Source organism: Pangasianodon hypophthalmus, chromosome 3 (genome assembly GCF_027358585.1).
Source record: "Pangasianodon hypophthalmus isolate fPanHyp1 chromosome 3, fPanHyp1.pri, whole genome shotgun sequence".
NCBI classification, from domain to species: domain Eukaryota; kingdom Metazoa; phylum Chordata; class Actinopteri; order Siluriformes; family Pangasiidae; genus Pangasianodon; species Pangasianodon hypophthalmus.
Genome location: NC_069712.1, coordinates 6,105,134 through 6,131,910, shown reverse-complemented (window position 1 = coordinate 6,131,910; position 26,777 = coordinate 6,105,134). Strand labels below are relative to the sequence as shown.

The following is a 26,777-nucleotide window of genomic DNA, read 5'->3' as shown; positions in this document are numbered from 1 at the left end:
AAAGTAGGAGGTGACAAGAAATCTCTGTATCTCTACACTCATTCTTTTCTAAAATGGGACAAAGTCATGGAGAGCACTCAGGAGTTAGGAGTTTGTTATACATAAAACATGAGCAGGGTTTTGAAATCTTGGTCTTCTGTAACTCTGCAAGACTAATGACCACAAAATCGCATACGTAATATACAGCTAATGCTTCACTCATGCACTCTGAGTGGACAGCAGCAGCAGGTTGATCTTTTTCCTTCTACATGTTCACACTTGCCTTGTAATGTACCACTGGTTTTGGTGCACCTCTCTTACATGAGTTAACCATGTGCAAAACTAGATCCTTAAAATATCTTGTTTGAATATCTTACACTTGTAGCCCACTCATTTCTATAAAATTATTTTTTAGTTTGTAGGTTTTTTTCTGGCCATTAATTTTGGAAAGTCTTGTTCATGGAGACATTTAAAAAAGCCACTCTTAATGAAAGTGAACAATAATATTACAAATCTATGCAGAATTGCACTACATTTATTATTATTATTATTATTATTATTATTATTAGTAGTAGTAGTAGTAGTTATTAGTATTAGTATTAATTTGTTTGTTTATTTTTATAAATGCAACTGAAAGTTTGCTTTACTGCAGTTCTAGTCCACCATATGTTCAATCTTTTATACATTTTGAAATGAAAAGTTGCTTGTATGTGTGTACCACTATTTTTTTTCAATAATTAACAACCAGAATAACCAACCAAACAAATAAATGCATGAATACAACAACTTCAAATCTATCATCAACACTATAAACCGTGTCAGACAGATGATTGGACTCATGACTGAACGACTCATACATCGTCCCGAAGCGGTAGTTGGAGTGGACTGTGCTTCAGAAAGTCCTGAGTAAGCAGTTAGGAGACTTTGTTAGCAGGCTTGACTGGAGAAGGCGTTTTCCAGTACAACAGCATTCCACACATTCCGGTTTCACATGGACACAAATCCCTGCATGCATCACTGGCTCGGGCACATTCAACCGCTGCTCCTCGCTTCTCTATAGAAACGAACACAATAGACCATGTGTCCTAACAAGGAAAGTTACAGAGCTGCACAACATGTTTAACATGATTGTATCATTGTATCATGTCATAAAGCATCGATGTTACATGGTTCAAGATTGGCCGGCATTATTCTGACTTAACCTGGAGGTGGGTGAGGATGTTCACAGCGCATAGTAAACATTTTGGGATTAGTTAGAAGATTAGCTCGTTATCATGTTATCAGAAAGGCAAATATTACAATTAGATGAAAATAATAAGCCTTGTATTGTGTAAATGGAAATATGAACAGATATTTTCATTAGATTCATTACATGGTTCTGATAGAAGTGAGATTTCTTTTGTGTTTGGATTTTATTCACAATAGCTCATTTCATGTTATCATATATCTAAATCACTGATATTATGATTGATATATTTTTAAAGGTTGTTCAGTAAATAGCTGGTACAGTATGTCATTAAAAAAAACACACACACACACACACACTTTTAGGCTACACAGTTCAGTAAGATTTACGGTTTGTACTGAAACAAATGGCACCACGAAGTTGGGGCAATGAATTTATAGATTTATAGGGATTTTTTATAGGTTTTTTTTGGTACATCTGCATTTAAATGGGTGCATATTATTTGAGTCTTGTTTTAATTAGTTCTTTTTCTCTAAACAAAAAAACAAACAACAATATTACTACTACTACTACTAATAATAATAATCATCATCATCATTATCATCCTCATCCTCACTGGCTGGCACAGTGGCGCAGCGGGTCCTGGGTTTGATCCTGAGCTCAAGTTACTGGTTACTGCCTGTGTGGAGTTTCCTCAGGGTTCTCAGGTTTCCTCCCGCTGTCCGAAAACATGACTGCCTACACTAAATTGGCCCTAGGAGTGAGTGTGCACATAATGCCCTGGGATGGACTGCTGTCCCATCATTCTCCGGGATAGACTCTGGATCCATTGCGATCCTGACTAGGATAAAGCGAGAATGAAGATAAAGGAAGGAATTATTATTATTATTATTATTATTATTATTATTATTATTAAATAGTAGTAGTAGTAGCAACAGTAACAATACCAATGATATTTATATATTTATTCAATTTATTTATATTTCTTAAATATTACATTAATAAATATTATTTATTTATTTATATTTCTTAAAAATCTTTGAATAATCATTAGTTAATATATATATAACTGTATGTATTTTCTTGTATTAGCTCTTTGATGTCTTCAGTATTAATAAATATTATTTTGAATAATCATTAGTTAAAATTGCTTTAGGATTAAATCTAATATATATATATATATATATATATATATATATATATATATATATATATGTGTGTGTGTGTGTGTGTGTGTGTGTGTGTGTGTGTGTGTGTGTGTATAAAACTGTAGGTATTTTGTAGGTGTATTGTCTTCAGTAGGCCGGAAAAAAAAAAAAAAATAGTGAGTCTCCCTGGTATTTTTAATAGGATATAATGGTCGGGATGCCCGCCTAACTGCATGCTGGGAATTGTAGTCTTAAGTTCTGAGAGTGGCAGGCAACAAGTTCAATAATGCACAGGACAATCGCAATGTGAACGACAATGCTGTGTTTTGTTGGTTAAAAGTGGGCAGGATTTATTCATACAGATACAAAGAATAAGTGGAGAGAAAAACTAAATCCCTGAAGCCGCTTGTAAGGGCGGCACCTGTCGACTCCATTTCCCATAATCCTCTGCTCCTCGGGCTTTTTCTGTGTTTTTTTTTCTTGCTCGGCGTCTCCCTGTCCTTCTCCACAGGCAGAAGGAGGGAGGTTGAGTTTTGAGGGAAAAGTATCGACGTTTATGCGCGGCAGTCACCGAGCGAAACTGGAGGCAAGGTCGACGAAACTGGGGCAACTAGTTGGAGAAAAGAGCGGCTTGGAGCTCGGAAAGCTCCAGAAAACCACCATGTGTGGGAAAACTGAGGGAAAAAAGCGCTGGAGATATTTAGCTTTAGTTTAAAAAACAAAAAAATAAAACCCCGAGCGCGTTTTCGTCGAAGAACTTGGAGCGTGAAGAGAAAAAACAGCGGATTATTCCCACTTTCCAAGTGTCGAGGCTCACTATACACGGATAATAGCTGTTTCTACGCTTTCTGGGTGCATTTAGACTGACACAGGCTCTTTTTATTCCCCAAGAAGAAAAACGAAAAGAAAAAGAAAAAGGAGTTAGACTAGCAGGCAGGAGTTTGGAGGAGTGCACGCGCCTGGAGCCACTCAAGCTAATTTTCGTGTACGTGTGTTGGAGCTCAGCGGGTTACAGTGTAATTCTCCTCAGCGGGTTACACTGTAGTTCTCCTCAGCGGGTTACACTGTAGTTCTCCTCAGCGCCTCCTCACACGGCGACTCTGTCCACTTCCCGCAGATCACACGGCTCCAGAAGCGCCTGGGACACGGAGGGAAGATGAGTGGAGGGGATGTGGTGTGCTCGGGCTGGCTCAGAAAGTCTCCGCCGGAAAAAAAGTTGCGCCGTTATGTAAGTAGAAGAAAAAAAAATCTCAGTTGTATTCAAATGCGCTTGCTTTTCAGTACACACACACACACACACGCACACACACGCACACATGCACACGCACATGCAAATGGCTGCTTTCTAATAATAATCATCATTTATAATGAATGCACTGTTGAAAAGTGTGACATGGCATTCTCCAGAGCCGAGCCCAGGGTGTGTTGCAGTCTTGTTTACTTGTCAACACAAGTCTTCTGCTATTCTGGGACAATGCTGTCTTTCTGTCTTTCTGGCTTTTTCCCTCAAACACATAATTAGAGTGACACTTGCATTCTTTAGTGGTGGTGGACACTAAAAAAAAAAAAAGCTTGATTCGTACACTTCATTCCTCCACCACCTCATGTGGGAAAGACTACCAACTTTTTTTTTTTTTTTTAAAGCTAAATTGAGCCAGACTTTATCCCAAAGTGCAAAGCTCAAATCCTCAGACCCGATCCTCAGACCCGATCCTCAAACCTGATCCTCATACCCGATCCTCAAATCTAATCCTCAAACCTGATGTTGAAGCAGCCCATTTTCTCTCTTATTCATCCTCAACCTCAACAAAACTCACACTTGTGAGTCGGTTATGCAAGCAGGAATGCATACGAATCAGCAGAAATATCTCTGTTTGAGCCAAAATGTGTTTTTTTTTTTCTTGTTTTAAATACTAATTTGTCCCAAAGTGCTGAGCTCAAATCCTCAAACCTGATCCTCAGACCTGCTGTTGAACCAGCACATTTTTCTTTCTTATTCATCCTCGACTGCAACAAAACTCACAATTATGATTCTCTTATGGTAGTAGGAATGTGTACGAATCAGCAGAAATATCTATATTTGGTCAAAAATGTGTGTTTTTTTTTTAAATTTTATTTTATTTTTAAATACTAATTTGTCCCAAAGTGCTGAGCTCAAATTCTTAAACCTGATCCTCAGACCTGATGTTGAAGCAGCACATTTTTCTTTCTTATTCATCCTCAACCTCAACAAAACTCACATTTGTGATTCTGTTATGCGAGCAGAATGCGTACGAATCAGCAGAAACATCTACGGTTAGGCCATACACACACACACACACACACATTATATATATATATATATATATATATATATATATATATATATATATATATATATATATATATATATATAATTTAGATCAGACTTATCCCATGTATCCCAAAGTGCTGAGCTCAAATCCTCAAACCTGATGTTGAACCAGCACATTTTCACTCTTATTCATCTTCAGCTACAACAAAACTCACAATTGTGATGTCCTTATGCAAGTAGGAATGTGTACGAGTCAGCAGAAATATCAACGTTTGGGCGTTTCAAATGCTAATTTATCCCAAAGTGCTGAGCTGAAATCCTCAAACCTGATGTTGAAGCAGCACATTTTCTCTATTATTCGTCCTCAACTGCAACAAAACCCATCATTGTGATTCTGTTGTGTGAGCAAAATCCGTATAAATCAGCAGGAATATCTATATTTGAGCCAAATTACATTTTTTTTTTTTTTTGGAAAGCAAATGTATCCCAAAGCTGGAGCCTTTATCTCGTTTTATCCCCAGATTTTGAAGCCTGATGTTGAAATGGCACAGTTTCTTCTCCTTTTCATCCTCAACCACAACAAAACTCATCATTGTGATTCTCTTATGTGAACAGAATGCATACGAATCAGCAAAAATATCTATACTTGGGCCAAAATGATTTTTCTTTTGAAGCTAAAGGATCCCAAAGCTGGAGCCTTTATCCGCAATGTGCTCAGCTCAGATCTTGAAGCCTGGTGTTGAAACAGCACATTTTCTTCTCTTTTTCATCCTAAGCCACAACAAACCTCACAGATGTGATTGTTTATTGCGACATAAGTATCAGCAGAAGTGAGGAAAAATATCCAGCGTCAGCGCTGTGCATGCATAAAAAATTGTGAAAACCCTTGTACAGAACGTTCCTAAACCGCGGCCGAGCTTCTTCCTTAGAGAGTCACGGATCATTCGGATCATCAGGTTGCGAATAATTTGGTTCATCCGGCGTAGTCGTCTCCCCCTTTTCCCCCCATACCTAATACACCTTCTTCAACCTGTAATGAAATCACTCGCACTAACTTTGCTGTTAAGCGATAACCAAATACGCTGCTGATCGACAAGCTCAAGCTTTCTTACCGGATTTCTTTCATCTCGTCTGTGCATGAACTGCTCGAATCTTCGGGTCTGTTATCTAATCTCTGTAAACTGCACTGATATCTGCAGGAAAGCACTGTTTACTTGTCTTTTTCTAGTCATTATTTAAGAGGAATGGTTTTAATAATACATAATAATAATAATAATAATAATAATAATAATAATAATACTGTGCGTGTCTTTGGGCTGGTTAGTGCACGAGAAGCGTAATATGTTTATTCAGATTAAGAGCTTGGCAATATTATGACATGATGTTCATATATCATGATAAAATACTGCACAATACACTTATCTCGGAATGCTGAATTTGGATTATTGTAACTCTGCGTTTTTGTGCAGTAATAAAGACTTGTTTTCTTTGCTAATTAATTACATTTATTTTTATTACCTCTCCTATTAAATGTGGCATTTTTAAAGGAAACTGAAATACTAGGATTATGTGTCTCATGGAAAATATTTAAGTATCATGTTGGTTTTGGAAATGTGACTATGTAATATTGATACTGATAAATGATATCACACTTTTCTGAGACATTGTAGGTATCCCTTTTGAATTTTTTTAAATCAACATTACAAACTGAGTGGAAGCAGCTGATACTGATGTTCTAAAAATTTTTTGTGATATTTAAATGCAATTACAGATTTTTTTTTTTCTCCTTTTTCAGTGTTAAATGATTTATTTATGTAGATATTATTGAATTCAGGTGAACGCAGCCCTACTGTTCTGCAGTGCAAACCTGTATGGAAAGTCTTCAAGTATCGTGATATATTTTTATCCACCCCAAGTATCAGGGTACATTCATTACTCTGAATATGTTTTCTGCAGCACTATGTATACTCATCTTGTTTACATGAGCTCGAGCTTTGGGCAGCCGTTTCACTGGAGGTGCTGCTTGTTGTTTGTTTGTTTTTGTTGTTGTTTGTCTGGATCAGTTCACATGACCCGTGCCAGCAGGCATAGCAGCTCTGGATGTTTTCCCTTACACTGGGCCTTTACCCCATTGCGAGCACTTCATATGAACTCTCTGATTACTACCCCACTGTTTTCAGCACTGCTGTATTCTTGATTCTGATTGGTCAGAAGGCGTTGATTAATTTTCTGTTGTGGCACTTTTCTGTGGCATTAGTGCTGTCTGAAATTCACGGGTTTATATAATGATTGTGCTATTCGTTATTGTTTCTGTAGCAACTGACGCTGGGACTTGTATGACGGCTGCTCCACGTGAACAAATTCAAAATCATGTGTAATTGTTGATACGGTGAAGGTTTCTGTGAGGAGAGGTTTATTTAATATTTTAGGAAGGAGTTTCCAGTGTCAGTGCTTTGTAACAGTCAAAGTTAAAAGTGTAACTTTAAGTTTTCAGACACGGCACGGTCTTCAGGACGGATAGCTTTGCAGTTTCAGTTTAAAGTAAATGACAACAGGAACTACTTTGTTTCAGAGACATTCCATAACATCGAACATAACTATAAATAAGAGGAGTAAAAGGTTTTAGAGCATGCTGTTATTGGAAAATAGTCATAATAATCAACAACGTCGCATCAGGCAACATCACAGCACATCCTCGTTGATTATTCCTTATTCTGACAGTGGCCTGTAATGAAAAGTTAATACACTTTCCTTCTGTGGCCTGTGTGATTATCAGGGATGTGGATTTTGTCTTGTTTCCCTGTACTGACAAAGAACAGTTGCTAGAACGTCACTTGTAGTGGAAGTCTAAGGGCAATCGTCAGATTCAGTCAGTAACATTTAAAGCACACGGCTATACATTACGGATTTAAAATGACAGCCATTAGGACGTAAGAGTAAAGGTCTTCAGATGAGTCAGACATGAGAGACAGTCTTTCCGAAGCTGTTTTTCTCGAGTGGAGCAATAATGGAAGAAATATATATATATATATATATATGTGTATATGTATATAAAATAGATAGATAGATATATAGTTACTTGCAATTTCCCAAAGGTTTTGTGGGCTTCATGCATGAACAGATCTGCACAACTACAATTTTAACACAAACACAAATTCATCCCTCTGACAGGATTTTTATAAAGAATTTTATAAATTTAGAGCATGGTTTACAAATATTTTTGTAGAATTCCTGAACTGCATGGAAATACTGCACACACTGTACAGATGATTCGGTTAAAAAGGACCAGCATTTATTTTTTTCTTTAAAACATTAGATTTCACAGAAAGGATGTGGAGCTCTAGAAGCTTGGCAAGACATTTTCATTTGATCTGAATTTGTTATGGTTCAGGCCGTTTTTGAGAAATGAGTACACTCAGGAGAAATGAGGTGCAAAGGGACTATCATGAACCCCACTTTTTCCACAAGCTTTATCAAACAGTTTGTGGTTTTGTTAATAAATAGTAACTGTAACATATGAACATTCCCAAAACCGACTAACTTATTTTTCTTTCCTCCAAACCAATAGCTTCCTCCTCTAGACAGAAATATAATATGCAGGCCTGACATGAGAATGTTTTAGTGTGGGCACCGAGCCCAAATTCCCAGCCCTACTGCTTCAAGCTGTGCCGAGCAGAGCAGTGCAGAGCTGAGCTTTGAGCAGCGAGGGTCAAAAGTCTGCTGTGTTCCTGGCTGTTTGGCGGCGAATCAAGAGCGCGGCTGTTCAGCTGACTTTCTGTGTGCTGCTCAATGGAAGCGCTCAGCATTCAGTGTTCAGCACAGGGCTCAAAGTGCGTGCTCACCGCTTCAATATGGACTTTCTCACACACATACACACACATACACACACACACACACACACACACACACACACAGCATGCAGCCATGGCAACTCTCGTTGCTTTCTATCGGTGATATAGGATTGTCGAAGGCCGCTCACTTTACTTTTACAGCTTGCTAAAGTGTGGGATTTTTCAACACTCCAAACATGACATCCTCTAAATTTAGAGTTGTGACTCTTACTAGAGACTAACGATAATAATAATAATAAAAAACACCCCCCCCCCCCATCTCATTCATTGTTTCCATCCAGCGCTTATCTTTCTGTTTTGAAACTTCCTCTTTTTCATACCGTCATCCCCAGAGCCTCCTCTAAGCCCAGGGAGAGGCAGTGAAACCTGACAAGCTGACATGCAGGTTTGTGTGTGGCCAGAAGTGATCAGCCTCTCTGAGACTTCAGCACAGTATCAATTTCCACTTTTATTTAGTTTGAGTCCGGTTATTAACCCTTCATTCCTGTACATGCAAGACTAAAATGGATTCCATCATGTCAGGTTCTCTAATGGATATGCGCAATCATTTTTAAACATGATATTTATATTACAGAAATGCTGATCAGCTTATTTTGGGAAAGTTAATGCTGCTGTCCCGTTCACTCCATTTCTTATTTACACGCCTTGTTTCCATCAAGAGGATTTGTAAGATTGGAAATGTCTTATGGGACTGTTCTCATATCTGTCATTTATACTCAGAGGTGGACAATTCAATAGCCAGAACTCCTGGGACAAGCAGCTTTTGTGTCCAGACGATTAGTTTTTTTTTCCACAGTTGGCAGGTGGAGAAGTAGATTTAGAAATGTAGCTCTGTTTAAACATAATGCTGCACCACACACGAGGAACTGTCTGGCTGATGTTAAACAAGAGAAGAAACTTGTAGCTGAGATGACTATACCCCAAGTTGATGAGTAGAAATTTCAAGTTGAGGGTCTTTCTTTAGCTTTTCCTAGTTGGAGGTTGGGAATTACAAGTTGCAACCTCCAGTCGAACACAAGGAAAAAGGAAAAGCCATCAAGTAATTTTCCTCCTAAGGAGCAGTCACCTTGCATTAATTTCTTTCTGTTTATATTTTTTTATATTTTGTTTCCTTTCTATGTTTTTCATTTCAACAAATCAGGAGAAATTGAAGACACTTGCTGGACCTCAAATTGTTTTATATACAGTGTGAGGACAGAACACTACAACTCATAGCTGAAACATTTGCAAATGCTTGCTGTCATTTTGTTGAAGTCGCAAATATTCGGGGAAAGGGAAAAAAAAAAAATTATGTGTTTGTGTGTGTATATATATATGTATATATATGTGTGTGTGTGTATATATATATATATATATATTTTGTGGGCTTCATGCATGAACGGATCTGCACAACTACAATTTTAAAACATAAACACAAATTCATCCCTGTGACAGGAGGGATATTTGAAAGTTTGTTAGAAGAGGAGGATGATCATGAACTTGTGTGTTTCTCTCCGTCTGTAGTAATGCATGTAATTGATGTAGCTAACTAGCTTGTCATATGTTATTTTATATATAGCTGCCACTTTTTAAGCCTAGTCATTTAGGATTCATGGCATCAGAACATGGGAATGAGCAGTATGTTAGCTTTTTTACTTGCCCGGTGGGCTAACTAATGAATTTCTGATTGGTTCACCCTGATCCTGGTCATCGCTAACATAAACACATGGAAGAGAAGATTTAAAAAGAAAATCAATAGAGATGACCCAGCCAGTAAACAGAGCAGGAGTTTCATTGACATGAAGCTTGTTCTTCACGAGAACTCTTTGTACATCTTTTACAGACCATGTGTATGTCATATGTCATAGCCCCAGTGGCTGAGTGTGCTCTCTCTCGTGTGTCTTTGATGTATTTTAAAACAAAAAAATTTGTGGGCTACACTCATGTGCCATAAGGGAACTTGACATAAAGCTCTGCTGTTCCACTTTCCCACGACGCACCAGGGAAAGAGGGGCTGATCGTGGTGAGAGAAAGGAGGAAAATTTCTGCATGTGTGTAAACCTTCAACAGGCTGCAGCTGTAGCCATCTTAATAGAGAATTCCTCTTTCCCCTTAATGCGTCTCAGCGAGCTACCGGCTGCTCTTAACCACTCACATCCTCCACTACTCACACTGCCATTACTCACGTAGTGCAGCGTGTGCAGCTGCCGCTTTTCCACTCCCCACACACACACACACACACACGGAATGACTTTCAGTCTTCCTCATTACAGTGTGTTTATTTACTTTTGTTGGATTTAATTAAATCTGCTGGAAATGGATTCATGTATGCCTTAATGCTCAGCTCAAACAAATAAGGCAAACAGAAACAAATTGACGTTTGTGCTCAAGTTTATCAGCTTAGCTAACTTCTGAGACAAACGTGTACTTATTCCTTCCTTCTTTCTTCTCCATATCGCTTTCATTTCCTTTTTGCTCACATTAACGCTGTTTTTCTCTTAACCTTTCTTTCTCTCTCTCTCTCTCTCTCTCTCTCTCTCTCTCTCTCTCTCGCCTGCTCTCCATTTCAGTAAGTTGTGTTGTGTCTGAAATGATGAGCAGTCCTCTTGAAATGGATTCTCCTCTTAATAAATTATGAACTGTCTCTTACAAATGAAGACATATGAGCATCAAGTATTCATGCACAAAACTTACTGCATTAGGTGTAGTCTCTAGGTTGGCTCTTCATCTTTTTCTTTTCTTTTTTTTTAAACTTTCTTTTCTTTCAGTTTTTATTTTTTTGTTTAGATTTTTCTTCCTTCATGTATTTCTTTCTGTTTATCTTCTTGTATTTTGTTTATTTTACAGTTTGTACTCTATAGTCTCTTATCTATATTTTTCTTCCTTTCGTTCTTTCTGTTTATATTTTCTTGTATTTTGTTTTACATATTTTACAGTTCGTACTCTGTTTTCTTGTCTGTATCTTTCTAGCTTTCTTTCTACTTTATTTCTTTCTGTTTATATTCTATATTTTTTTCGATATTTTCTTCAGTCTATATTTTTCTTTCTTTCTGACTGTATTTTTGTATCTTTCTTTCTGCTTATATAATATATTCTTTCACTGTATATATTTTATTTCATAAGCTATATCTTGAGATTTTAAGCTGATACTGACCTTTAACTCCATGATTAATAATAATCCTTTGTAATAAGTGATAGATTTTATTTGTCTTATTTGTTTGCTTTAGTTGTGGAACACTTCAGAAAGGATGAATGCTCGTAAAAACACACACCGATTTTCGAAATGTGTTTTCACTTCCTTGTAAAGTGACTTGGATTGTCCTAGGCACTCGTGATGGGTTTTGCAAGACTTTTTTTTCCCTTCTTTTTTCCCCGTCATTAACACCCAAGTATAAAACTGACATGCTGAGTTTGAGAAGAATTCATCTGGCATAGATTAACTGATTTAAAATGATCAGTTCAGGTAAGAGTGCTCATGAAAGAAGAAGAGTTACTCCTTTATTTATTTATCTTTGTCAGTGATCAGATCCAGATAAAGCAGATTGAAGTGACCTAATTCAGAAGATGCTTTTGGCCATGTTACAGTCAGGGGTTAATTTAGGATTTAGTAGGTGATTCTCTTAACAAAGGGGTTTTTATTTGCAAGCCCATCGAGCAAGTAAAAGCTCCAACCTGCTGCTCATTTCTGTGTTCTGCCCTGAAACCCAAATGACTAGGCTAAAAAGTGATAGCAAACATAATGTAATAACGTATAGTGAGCTAGTTAGCTTGTTAAGTGCATTAACACAGACTAATGCAAAAAAGTTCATAATCATTATACTCTTCAACATTGGCTTTTAATGTAGGGCATTGTTTGTGCTCTTGACAAAAAGTCAGCAAGTGGTTGGCCAACGTTTGGACTATGAGATATTATTCGAGTCTGGCTAACATCTTTGTTTGTTTGTCTGTTTGTTTGTTTGTTTCTTTCTTTCTATACGTTTAACCACACGGTGATTGTGTTGTGCCAGCAGGAGAGTTGCATGACAACTTTATTTTGCTCAGGTTATTCAGATTTTCCTCATAGCTGTGTGTTTCTGATTCTGAAAAGAAAGCCTGTCATCCTTGTGGATTAATCCGCCAAGTAAAAACCGTTCTACCGTCAGCCAGTTCGCGCCTCGGTCAGTGTGGGGCAGTGTAGGGGAATTGGAAGCTGAGTGGTTAAGGTGTCGGACTACTGATTGGAAGGTTGTGAGTTCAAATCTCAGCACTGCCACTGCTGGGCCCTTGAGCAAGGCCCTTAACCCTCAACTGCTCAGTCGTCTAAATGAGATAGCGACTTTCTACGTCGTTCTGGATAAGGGCGTCTGCCAAATGGCGTAAATGTAAATGTAAGTGCGTGTGGTGTAGCAGGTGAGAACGAGTAAGCTCACGCTATAGCTACAGCATTGAGATACGTCGCACAACTGTGAAGTGTGTTAAGTTCATACATGTACACATATATACATGCATAAGGACACGAGATCTCCCTGCGTGCCCAGGCCACTGATTTGTCCAGCTGATTCTGATTCTGAGCAGTTTCTCCCATTTTGTCTTGTTTACGTAAACAGTCCGAGCTGGGAAAGTGATCTCGCTCACGATAAACAATGCCATAACCACAATGCTGACTCAGTCAGTCATGGCCAAGCCCGCAGGAAGAGCGGCCATGGTGGTGCTGCTGGTTTTTTTTGGAGGCGTCATGTAAATACCTTAGCCTCCGTGGGAAGCAGTGTGTGCTCTGGAAGTCTTGCTGAGCTCTGAGAGATTGGCGTTAGATTGGCCTTGGTTAGGCGTTTACTTCTGCGGTTGATTTGGTTTTATTGGTTCTGTGGGCTGTGTGTTTGGATTGCATTTGTGAGGGAACAGGCCTCAGAGGCCATAACTCACTCAAACACACTGCTCTCTAGAGGGCCTCCAAATGCAATGTCTTTTCTCTTCCTGTCTCGCTCTCACACACACACACACACACACACACGAGTTACTGGTCTGCCCTCCATATTTGTTTGCTATAAAGTTTCAGAGTAGTTGCTTATTATTTACTCAGGCTCTGACAGTTAAAGCTTTGAAGCTTCAAGTTCTAAACCTGCCTGCCTTTTTTAAATATTCATGAAATAAATAACAGTGATAGACTCTGACAGACAGTAAGTAAAAATCTTGGATGTGTTTTGGTTATAGTTTTATTTGTAATAGTTATGACTTCCTAGTTTTTATTTCAGGTCTGCTCTGTCATGAGTCTACTGCGTCATGTCTAGTGTTCCTCAGACTAAAGAATGGCTCAACAGCATGCCCAATTAGAACTGTACAGCACATCGCTGTCTGAAATTTAAGGGATGTGCAATTCTAACTAAGCATGCATTATTTCAGCCCGAGTGCACCTTTTTGTTACGGACTGACGTTCTATGAGAAACGTACTTAGTATTATGCAGTCGGACGTCATGGAATGTTTTATTTAGCTCTGGAGATCGTTGTTGAGTCCTGCTAACAATGATCTCCTTGTGCTGACTTTTCTGTTGAAGGTATTTAAAATATCTTTAATAGAGAGTAGAAGGATGGCTGACCTGAGCGTGCAGAGCAATAGCAGTCCGTTAAAATTGAGTGCAAGGTGCCATTAATTCACCTTGACTCATGAGGAAAGAAAGGACTGGAAGCGCTCAGTGCTCTCACGTGCGCGCACCAGGCTTGAGATGATTGACGATAGTATCTGGAGCTGTCGGTAGATTATGTAGAAGTATCACAATGGTTATCAGATCGGGCGATTTAAGCGGCTATCGGAAAACATGGTGTCTGCAGGTGTAAGATCGACAAAAATAAATTGTAATGTATCTCATAATGTGTTTCCTTTCCTTTATAAACCTTAATTGCCTGCTGTCTGTCTGAGCAGAACAGCAAAACCTCTTTCTCTGATGCATCCTAGCTTCCCTTGTCCGTGCTGTCCAACAGATAAAGCCATGAATGTCTTTGCTTTCTGAAATCGAGAAAATGAAACAGCGTGTTGTTTATCATCAGCACTATTTCACTATACAAGAATTTAATTATCTCCGCTGCTGTTAAACACAGAGCACATGCATGTGTACTTTACATAATTTTATAAAAATTTATTGATATTTTTTCCATTATAATGATGTAACGTATACATGACATGATTTATATATATATATATATATATATATATATATATATATATATATATATATATATATATATATATATATATATATATATATATATATATATATATATGGCCACGCCCCTTTGTTTTTCCCTCAAAGCCACAGGCGATGCTATTATCAATCTGTGACAGTTAAGGGGCATGATAGGAGGATAGCTCATTTGTAATGATCAGGTTGTCCACGTTCAGGCAGGACATGCTCACGCTCTCTATAAAAGATACTTGTATCATAGGAAGATGCTGTAGTTCCTCTTCATGATTTTTCCACCGAGCAGCTTGCAGTCTGCTTTGCTTTGATTATTAATCCCCGAAACACGTCCAAATCTGTCATTTTGTGGCATCTATTCATTAACGTGGAATCACACAGTAGGCTGATGTCACATAGTATCACATGGTATTGGAGCATTTGTTAACATATGAGTAAAAGCACGATATCTGACCGATACCCAATAGCAACATCGATATCAGTGTTCCCCCTCGTCTCTTTTTTCCCTCCACTTTCTGAAATCAGACTCTGAAATGAGCTTTTCACCTGCAGTGTATCGCTTTGGAAAGCACATCCAGGGAATCTTACAGAAGAAGTCAGTTCCTGCTTGAGTACACAGCGCCTGTTTGCACATTGTCATCTGGTTAAAAGGTGTACCTGCTGCAGTTTGTAAACAGATGTGCTCTTTTATGTGCCGGGATATTTGCTCAGCCATGATCGTTCCCAAACCGTGATAAGATTCGGTCAAAAAGAGAACTGTGGACCTGGACAGAAGGGGGTCTTGCTTCTTTTTTTTTCCTGTGTTAGACATACGACTAATTTTCCACAGAGAGTTTATTTTTTTTTTTAATATTATCCTTGTTTCGAGTAGATCACACTGCTGTAGATTACAGTAGATTACACTGACATTATTGCTCATGTCTGGTGTTGCTTAATCTTTTTAACTGTTCTCCAGTATTTTTTTTTCTGGAAATTGCCTTATATACGGTTAGTAATAATAGCCTGTTAGAAAAATCTGTCTCAGTGTCGCGCCTTAACAGTAATTACTGTCTGTCACACTTAGCGTCTTTTTTTCTGAAGAAATTCTTGTTGTGCAGTGTAGTCAAACTTTCAGTTCTACTTTAGATCATAATCTAGTAAAGACGCACACTTCCTATTCAACGCATTAGCAATTTTAGAGCTTAATTCAGTTTTCTAAATCTCCACCTTGCAGTCCCACTTGTACTTTTCCACAGCATTTCCCAGCATGCTGGAGCGGGCAGGAATGTGAACCTACCAGGGTGCTTTCTCTCTCTCTCTCTCTCTCTCTCTCTCTCTCTCTCTCTCTCTCTCTCTCTCTTTCACCTCACGTTCTCGTTCTATCTCAGCCCTTTTGTTTCTCTCGTATGGCCGTGCAGCAGAAAGCCGATGCTCTCTGGTGTCCGAGAGCGGCATGGAGATCATTTCCTCTGCTTTTACTGATGGCTACCAGATGGCTACACAGCACACACTCTCTCTCCACGCTTCACTTGCTTCTTCTGTTTTGTTTGGAAGGAGGGCCCTTTCGGGCGCAGGGCATGTGTATACCTTAGCATTGCCTCACGCTGTGAAAATATGAGCCAGATGTGCGTTAAAGCAGGTCTAGGGTCAGATTTCCGTCGCTCAAACTTATAGGCCAGTCCCAGACAGGCACTCAGACTGCAGATCTCATGCCATGATGGTGCTTTGTCGTGTTGCACTGATGCATCATGACTGACACACTATCACCTGAAATGATGTGTATTGATGGGCAGAATAGATTTGAAAAAAAATGTAGAGAAAGCAGTTGTACTTAAAGGACATTGGCAAGGAATTAATAAGATGCAAGGAAGATTGTATTTAACTGCATATTTCTTCTGTGTCTGTTTCTACACACATTATTTGCTTAAGAAAGTATGTGTATGTGAATTTATGGGACTGTAATACTGATGTGACTGTCTGCATTATTTTGACTAGAAGCAGAGGATAAAATGGAGTAGTTAAGATTTTATATAACTGCTGTATGTTGGTTTTTTGTACTAAACATTTTTAGACTCATTTTCATTTACATCTATCCAATTTCCCATTGTGATAATTAAGTCTGTACATTTGAAATGAGCAGTTAGTCTCCGGCAACAAGAAGTTTCTCTCTGTAAGATGATAATTGTCATATGCGTCCTCTTTTCAGCTCCTTATTGGAGGGTAAGGAAAAAAACATTGGTCAAACTTTTTTTAAATTTTAATCATGTGTGTCTTTTGTAAAGCACATAAACTGTTTAGCCTAGGTTTTTTTTTTTGAATGAACTTCCTATAACAAAATATTTATAAGAAATTAGATGTTGTTTAAAGCAACTCAGTTTGAAAAAATTAATTACTGAAAAAAAAAAATCCAACAAATTTCACTACGCTATTAAATAAGCACAAAACACTAACTCTTCTCTAACAGGGTTTTGACTTGATATTGTACTTATTTTAATCTGTAAATCTGGCTTTCAGGAGCACTGGCGTATCCAAAATGCATGGTCCAAAATGACCGCACGTTTGTTTGTTAACCGGGTCTGAGGTTTTGTTTTCCCGGGTGTGTCGAGGTGTAGGTTGGTTGGAAGTTGACTCGGAGTTCCAGAAGGGTCTGAGTGTGTAGGAGGAGACCGACTAGAGGCAAGCTGTGAAATGCCGCCGCTGCCCTGTGCAATTCCTCAGGTTAATGTGAGGCCGTATAGTTCGGGTCTCTCCTGCTCCCCCTACCCTGACTGAAAAGCGAGCTAGAGAGAGAGAGAGAGAGAGAGAGAGAGAGAGAGAGAGAGAGAGAGCTCTTAGCAGCTGTCCCTTGTGACAGTCCTGCACTCGGCCTGATTGCATTACAGGGCTTTTGCACAACATGACTCGATAGCTTCAGCTGGCGCCGTGCCAACACCGATACCGTGCCAACTTGCATGTGTGTGATTGCATTGAAAGAGAAAGAGAAACACTCTTCTAATGAAGACCTTTTGCTGTACGGGGTGCAACTTTGAGAGGTGTGGCTCATACTCTCCTGTTTGCCATCTTTATCTGTTCTGGATTCTTCCTCAATCTCAGACTTCTCTCAAGCCTTCTCAGTGTCTTTTCAGCTCGGCTCACTCATCTTAGAAACTACTGTTCCACATCCAGGCAAAAGTCAAGGTCAGTGTGCATCCCTAAGTTTACTTTACTTTATAACTGTGTTTGGACAGGCTGCTGTTTTTCCCCTGTGCTGCACACGAGTGCGTTACGTGGGATTTCTGCTGAGCAGGTGCCGGCTGCAGGTGTTGTAACACTCGGTTTATGAGCTAGATCTGATTTCAGGAGCTGAGAGTCTCCCAGGATGGCCATTTTCACAGCTTTCGCTCACAGGAAGGCCATCAGTGTATCGCTCACTGTGTTATGATGTAGTATCCAGTCCTACAGCCTAACTGCCTGTTCAGTATTACTGTCAGAAGTGATACATTGGTTTTATAATTCTAAGTTGTTTAGCTAAGGATTTATTTGCATTATAATACCTAAGTGAATGGAAGTGTTGCCAGGGTGGAATAGTTACTTAGTTTGTTTAGTTCATGAACCCGAGTTGTGTTTTAGTATCTTAAGTCTTTTCCTCCAAATGAAAAGAATGCCAGATCTCATTTCCTCCACGACACTGGTACCAGGAGTCTGGTCCGGCCATGACGGTACCTACAGAACCCACGGTGCTGTAAACAAAGTCAGATTGTTTGGGCCGACTGCAGCTTCAGCAAGGCAGAGCTCCACTCATGTGAACAGAGTTACAAGTCAGGCCAGAGGAATGCGTTGAATGCGAATGCCATAGCTTTGACGAAGGCATGTGACTTTGTGAGCAACAGAAGAAGGGGGGGGCCTTCTCATACGGGCAGAGTGCAACACTGCTGATCTCTTCTACCAGGAAAAAAGTAGAGAAGGCAAATGAAAAAGAAAGCAAGAAAGACGACAGTGTATTCTGTGTGTGTGTGTGCGCGGCGCGCACGTGTGTACCCTTTGCAACATCTCAGATTTCACACTTGTTTTCAAATGGCATTATTCTATCCTGGTCAGATGACTAAATCTGTACTGGCTCTTGGACGTAATTCTTGACCTTTGGACGGCCTTTTTAACGAACCCGTGCACTGAAATCTGTGACACGCAGCGGTTATTTTGAGACATTGTTTCTACGTAAGAGCTGCAGACTGTAAACATTGGCAGAGCAGCTGAGTACAGAGCCGCGTGAGGGGCTGAGAGAAGCCCGGATAGACTTTTGGTTAAGAGCTATTGATCAGTGACCTTGTTTCTACCACAACACGACATGGAAAACCTGACGGCTGATTTATGCTCTGTTGGTTCGACTCCATGAATAGCTGAGAATTAACAGCAGGAACGTTGCTCGGGGGTGTGTATGACTGTGTATGCACGTGTGTGTGTGTGTGTGTGTGTGTGTGAGTGAGTTGTCTTAGATACTGTTTGAAATATTTAAGACTAGATAACCACGCGCATAGTGAAGTGAAGGCTGTAAAGTTTCAATGCTATGTGCTGTAAAAAGTGCGGCATTACAAAACTGTTTGATGTGTTTGAGTCTCATTGCAGTAGGAATCTGTGTATGAGATGGATATGCATTCCGTCAGTGTATGGAAAAAGCAGCTGTGACGCACCAGGCAGTGGTATAATGGTCTGTCTCTAGGGAAGAGAGAAGCAGATGAGGAAAGCCAAAGCAGAGCTATGTATAGTGCCAGTGCTCTTAGTATAGAGACTTTTAGCATCATTACACTTTTTAGAGTTAGGGCATTATGTTTTTATGAACGTGTTGAGAACTTGTTTGAGAAAAGACTGTTTATTCTGTTCCTACACTTGATGCTTTCTTCATTTTGTAGTTTTGTTGAGGGGTCAAGCGTGCACATAAATGAAGACCCAGCCATTGCCGCCTGTATAAACAAAAAGCTTTTAGGCAACATGGAGCTTGCTAAGGTTGAAAAATTTGGGACATTTTGAATAGCTGAGAAACAAACTCAGCGTTATTGGTTTGGAAATGCCCGCTCTCAGATCACTCACTCAATCAAAACAAACCGCACACTGCTCTCTACACTCTGCTCTTCTGTGTCCATGCTCTCAACGTCAAGTCACTTTCTTTACTCCTGCACCTACGACAAAGACACGAACCGCTTCAAAAGGTTTCTCTCGGCTGCCGTGTTATATGACGGTCATAAATTACTAAATGACAACCATCAGAGTTGGTATTGTTCAGCACTTATCTAATCACGGCAGGAGAAGTGTGTCAAGGATGCTTCATGGTGTGTGTTTGCTTATCTCTCCTTGGCATGGCAGTCCATTTCCTGAGTGGCCCTCTCTCTTCCTTAGTCATAGAGGCACAATTAGATTTGTCGCACATCAGTCCTGGGTTGTGTGCTGAATGTGATTTGGCGTGATTAGCACAGCTCTGAGATTGGATTATGCTGTGTTTGCACTGTACGTTGTCACAGACAGAGCATAATTCAAACAGTTCATATATCCACCCGGTTTCTCTGTTTTTTTCCCTGTGCTCACTGTCTCCTCCCTTTTTCTTTCACATTTAATAATGTACTCGTTCTGGCCGAGTGTGTGTCTTTTTTCCGTAACGTAACACTACACCTGAAAGCAGGGGGAGTTTCTTGCCTGGTTATCATATAATACTGTAAATGTTACAGGAAATTCAAGAGTTATGTACTAATTATTTCTCCCACACAGGATGAACTGTTCAGCATCAAGCACAGCAAGCACAGCAAGTTTTTTGTGTCAGTACTTTAATCGTTACTCAAACTTTTACTTGGATTGTGCTTGGATTATGGGTAAGAAGTGTAAATTTTGCTGCTGGATGTAAGATTTGAGAAATGTCTGGGAGAAAGAACATTTCGTAACGTGGGTTGTGCTGCGTCCTTCATCATTCATCTGTAATGCGCATAATGAGTGTGGGAATAGCGACAATATCCAGGATTGGGGATAATTTGCAGAGCAGAGGAACAGTGCTAATATGATTATTTGGTACAGGGTGTGAGCTGCTCTTATATCCTGCACTGCTTCAAAGAGTCAGTGAGTCTTGTTTCTATTATCTAATCAACTTCTTATCTATTATTTAATCAGTTTTTTTTTTTTTTTCCAGAGCAAAATAGGTTTGCAACAATTCTATCAATTTCAAAATCAATTTTGACATTTTGTATAAAAACAGGTCATATGACCTAAGTAAAGGTTAATTTTTTAAATGATTACAAACTCAGTAAACCAGCCCATTTAATCAAGTAAACCGCCACAGTAAGCAGACAGTTAAACCAAATGAACAGGCCATTCTAGTGTCAATAAAGCTCAATATCTAACATTTGCTTATTAACTGCGATCAAAAGTATTGCAGTGGATTACATTTCATTAATTCGGGAAGCCAAAACTCTTCATCACAATTCGAGAAGAATGTGTGTCTCCTCATCAGTGAATGTAAATGAATGAATAAATGTCAATTATGTGATTCAGGGATTCACACAGTTACTCACTGGGGTCAGAGGTCATGAGACGGGCGATGCTAATCCCTCCTGCCAGTCTGTAGTGCTTTAACTCCAGAGTGATAATGAATGTCTTTCTTCATTGTCAATATATTTGAGGCATTATGGGATTCACAGTTGATAGTATAGTGATTTCTTGCATTAAGAGCTGAAATGATTCATCCAAAATTCAAAGTTTATGGCAGACCATTGCTGGAAGTAATAAAAGTGTTTTCCTCTGGACAGTTTGCACTCTGTGTGTTCATGTAAGGGGGCTCACACAGCTCTTGTGTGATTTGCCGGGGTGGAGCCTGGAGATCACAGAGGGAATGTGAAGAATGAGGCCGAGTTATCGGATGGAAAGTATTTTTGGGGATGACCGCAGCCGTGCTTGAGCGCCGCATGGAAGCAAGTGTTGTTGTGCTGGGGTGGGTGGTGGAGAGGAACATGGCAGGAGAGAGGAGGTGGCCTGCCTCTGCCTCTCTCTCTCTCTCTCTCTCTCTCTCTCTCTCTCTCTCTCTCGTTATTTTCAGTCCATTGTGTCTACTTCCTGTGGGTCAGGGGTTATTGGAGCAGGGAGTTGTAGCTTGGCTTGAGAGAGAGAGAGGACAGAGAACTTCAATAGAAGTAGAACGGCAAAAGCTCGCCGCCGCTGTTTTTTTCTCCTCCCGTCAACAATTAATCTCAACAGGTAAATACCCGCCTGCATGTTGCACTGGAATTGTTTGCTGCATCCGCTTTAGGTTTCTTTTGTGCTGTGGCGCTTTGTCTGCCAGGCGCTATCCTGTTTTTGTGCAGCTGGGCTAGCGTCGTTGCGTTACAGTTGTGATTTTAGAGCCTCTGGATCCAGGACAGCGGGAGAGAGCAGGACAGGTCGTGATTGTCTTAACATCCTACTTATGTAATGCAAAAGTCTTCCTGAGAGCAGCCATATTGGAGCCGTGTTTATGGAGAGAGGAAACCTCCTCCTGCGTTGGTCAATGTGGTTCAGGCTAAATTACATTACGTTGCTGGAGCAGAGGGGGAGCAGGGTCGGAGTTATTACACTCCACTGCAGCCATGCAGCTTCCCGGCCTGTCCAAACACTCACTCACTGAGGGTTACACTCCTGCACGGAGTGACTGAGGTAAGCAAGCAGAGTTTCATTGCAAATGTTTGATGGCATTGCTGTAAAGAAGAGAATATGATGTGCAGTTACTTGGGTTTTGGATTTTGGAGTGAATAATAGTTTTAATTTCATGACGCAGAGGAGTAAGATTGTTGCTGCAGTGTTTAAGAGACGTGTTTGATGCTTGTGTGTATGTATATATTATATATTGTTTGTCATTCCATAGACTAGCGAGTGTTTTGCTTTTAAACTAGGGACCAACGAGCAGAGGAGGCTCCTCTGTATGAAGGAAACAGCCCCTACACACACACACACAGACACACACAGACACAAACATGTCTAAAGTTAGACGTATCCAGCCATGCAGCACACAAGTGTGACAATGGAGGCAAAACAGGAAGTCTTTTTCTCAGAGTGTGTGTTGGGAACAGATGATCAGGAAGATAAAAAAAACGCCAACAAAGTGGAAACTTCCAGCCTGCCCCCACCACGTCTGTGTGTGTGTGTGTGTGTGTGTGTGTTAGTGTTATAAAGGACTCTGTTTTCCTGTATCAGAGGTGCATCACTGGACACTGCTCTGGGAACTACAGGAAATGAACTGCAGTCTCCTAATGCAGCCTGTGTGTGTTTTCTTGCCCGTTTTGAGACTAATTTCTGAAATGCTCAATGGGACACGATGTTAATGTTTAAACCCATGTCTCTTTCTTCCTCTGGCTCATGTTGAGCTGTTTCTTCCTCTCCCCAGCTGTCTGGTTAATGCCTCACTTGGTTTTGTTTGAAGCGCCTTGGCACTGTGCTCGTACACTCAGCTTTGAGAGAGGGGCAGGACGAAACTGACCCAAGAGGAGACTGCTAATAAAACCTCCGAGGCGGCTGATCTTTTTTTGGATTATCGATCCCCATATACTGTCTTATCCGATGTTGCTTTTGTTCACTTGCTGTCCTTCACTCTCTCCTTTGCTCGCTCTTGAATTGGACAAACACAGTCATGCTGGATTAACCAGCTTTCTCCGTCTACAGGGTTTAATGGATCTAGCTCTTCTAGCTTCATGTGGTTTTAACTTCAGTCACCTTTCAGGTTACCTTCTTTTGTAAACAGTGGACTGGCGTTTGGGAAGGACAGCTTTTACTGGATAAATTACTGGCTTTGCCCTACGTTCTTTTTTTTACTGGATCATTAGACTCCAACACAGTGGGCTTTGGCACTCTGAACTAATTATTGGCTTCTGTCTTGCATTCGCAACTCTTACATTAAAGGGGTAAGTAGGACTGCAGTATTACACCTTGCATGGGCGTGCTTGAAATGATTGTAAAGTCTCACCATAAAGTATATGTTTTTTTTTTTTTTTTTTTTTGGACCAGTCACAGCACAGTGGGTGGCACCAACATTTTTTTTTTCCACCATTGTTTTTTTTCCCCACATTTTTTTTTATAATATAATAAAACCCAATTAAATATTTACCATCAAAGGGATGTCATTGTTGACTTGTTAGCAGCCAGTAACCTTGACAGTGTGAATAACACAAGGGATTAAATGTAATACAATAGATCTAAATCCTTTCATTTTCTTATCAGCAAAAGTCTAGTAGTGTTATCAACAAAAAAAGTAACAGTAAAAATATTTATATTGTAGACAGTTTTTTACAATATGTTGTAGATACACAAAATCTATTACAACATATAGGTTTGCTAAGAAACTGCCAGCAAAACAATCCTGAAAACTCAGGTTTAATTACTGTTTACCAAACACTGAAAAGAATAACTAAGAAAACCTGTATAAATGTTAACATTTAATTATTTTAAAGATTTAGTGTAGACTTTTGACATCAGCTGCTTCCAATCAGAGTTTGTTAATCAGTTAAAGTTTAAAAACATAGCCGCAGTATCTCAGAAAGGTGTATTGTGACACAATTTATCACAATATGGAGGTTATATCATCATAATGCCCCGCCCTAATTCTCCAATAGTAAAGTGTAACCATAAAGCCTAAACAAGTCATTGCATTTCCTCAGAAAAATTAAGACATTAATGATATTTTGTCTGGAAGGCATTTTTGTGTGTGAATTTGATTCGTGGTTGACAAATGGCCGCACATGGTGGCAAGTAAAGAGAGCAGACGAGTAAAAATAGAGCAAGTAGCGAGTACGAGTTGCTTTCGGATAAGCTTGCATCTCATTGCATTATATGTGGAATCTGAGTAAGGTGAGAAGCAAGGTTGTGTCCCGATATCTGTCTGCTTATTGCTCAGTCGTATTTATAGAATTCATGGACTTTTTGCTTGTCTATGTATGTTATGTTTTATATTTTTTAACCTTCTGCACAAAAGCAGCACTCAGTACTCCGGATTGGTGCAAAACCCTGTGCACTTCCACACCTCATTCTGACCTCTGAAGTCCCACGACTTTCCTGTTTTCTAGCTTCAGCAGGTGATCTTTTCTAAAGCGTGTGCTATTTATACAGCTGGAGATTCTCTGTTCACTGTAGAGACCGCTCACTCGTGTCAAACAGCAGATGTTCGACAGCACCACCACTCCCCTACACTCCCCCTATGCTTCCTCTGATCAGGTGCTGGACGACGACTTTGCGATTTTCTGACCGTTGTTGATACTTTGATGTGATGTGAGGTTCATGACCTTAACCGTTTGAACTAGAACTATACCTTGGTGGTGAGGGAGATTACGATTGCTGCCAAACACACACTTCAGAAAGATTGGTTTGCTAACTGTGTTATCCAGTTTCATGGGCTAGGTCGGCCTTTTGGCCTCCTGGCTAAGCTGTTAAGGGCTTGGCCTGTCTTAGTGAATGAAAGGATTGATGCTGGGTGTTCTTACAGGGATGGACCGCACAGCTGCTCCAGCTGCTCCCAGGGTCATCCTGTTGATGATCAGGTCCTCCTCACACACACTATCCCTTCTCACCCACATGATCACTCTCTGCCTCTGCTTTTCTTGTGTTTTCTGTATTAATAGGTAGGGAGTTTTTAGTTTCCCTTATGAAAACTAGAAAAAACACACCGAACATAAATCATGCTGGCTAGCTGTGTTGCAGTGGGAGAGCTGTGGAATTTATCAGTTTGTGAAGGAGTGGAGTGATTGCCTTATCCAAAATTTTATTCCCAGGCCAGTGTGTTCTTAACCACCAGGCTACACATTCATCATCTGGACCACAAAAATGGCACTTGCACTCATATTTTAGTCATGGCAAAAGAGTATTTTAGTCATAGCAAAAGTGGATATGGTTATTTCTGTTTTTCACTTTTTTATTGTAATTATCAATATTTAAGCCTCAGTAACAGTCACGTATGATTTAGCAGCTGTAAACAGTCATTTTCTCACCAGCCCCTCTTTTTTCTCTCTCTTGAAGGTAATTTAAAAAAAAAACTTGTCACGAGGAACCACAAGATGCTAAGCTCTGTGTCCTGAACACTTTGTCAGAATACTTTCAGCTTTACTTAAGCACTGACACTGGAGACTCCTTCCAAAAACGTTAACTGAAGGTCTCCTTACAGAAGGCTTCATAACAACCATTACACATGTTTGCTTTAATTCATTTATCTGGAGCATCTGCCATCCAAGTCCCAGTGGAATTTATATATTAAAAGGAGCATATTAATATGAACCTTGCAGCCAGCACTTCTGTCAGAGCTGCTCTTATAGAAGATTAATCAGCACTTCTGACCAATCAGAATTGAGCAATTCAGTTTCTTATGAACCGGAATCCAGGCCTTGTTTTATTAAAACAGTTTAGATAAAACTACTTACAAACTGTTTTATTTAAAAAGCAGTGATGCTCTCTCCTCGCTATGGAAGATGTAATAATACAAACACCTTTGCAACTTGTAGCAAGATAATGAAGAAATCCGATTACTGATGTAAACTCAGAATATTAAAGCCTCCTCACTTCTGAGTAACATTAGCTTTAATTATCATAAAAATCCCAAGTCTCTAGTCCATAAGGATTTGATCACTTTTCCCAAACTACTCTAATGCCAATATCCCTCTCTACTCAGGTAGCCTTGCTGATTTTATCTAAGGACCCCAACCCATTAATCCGTGATCCCATGTTTATGAAAAAGACGGAAGGGGACAATAAGCCCATCTCAGGGCCACTGTAAGGTACTGAAAGTCACAGAGACATTTGGCAGGTCGTTGTAAGTCAATATTCACGGAGACACTCTGCTTACTCAAATGTGACCCAGCTCCTAGCTGCTTGGCAACATCAGGACCACACACACACACACACACACACACACACACACACACACCCCTCTTCCACTTTCGGGTGTGTTTGGAATTACATTAGAGCAGCTACAGTCTCTAGTCCACTCAGATTTCAGTGCTTTTCTGTCTTTTTCAGGAATTGTAATTAAATAAGTAAGAAGCAGAGAGAAGCGTATTGGAGAAGGAGAGTGGACTCTTTCAGGTATCAGTAAAACAAGTTTAGAGGTGTTTTATGTTCCTCATGTTCTGAGGGTTTAAGGAAACTCAGCTGAATGTCTTGTACATGTTCAAATGAGCAACTTGTGATTTTTCTTTAATTTTTTCTTGATAACGATATAAGAGCTCT

The 26,777-nt window shown here is 39.7% G+C and overlaps 1 protein-coding gene across 11 annotated transcripts in view; it reads left to right on the top strand.

Moving 5' to 3' along the window:
* The first annotated feature begins 2,644 nt into the window (after positions 1-2,644).
* Positions 2,645-26,777, top strand: part of gab1 (GRB2-associated binding protein 1) — a 63,967-nt gene continuing 39,834 nt past the window's right edge. Inside the window, exons 1-2 of one of the 11 annotated variants that reach the window (XM_053232354.1) lie at positions 2,653-3,298; positions 3,431-3,541. In XM_053232354.1, coding sequence (XP_053088329.1) covers positions 3,470-3,541 — 72 coding nt within the window. In that variant the 5' untranslated portion in view covers positions 2,653-3,298; positions 3,431-3,469. The other 10 variants (XM_053232355.1, XM_053232358.1, XM_053232357.1 and 7 more) reach the window with 10 other exon arrangements.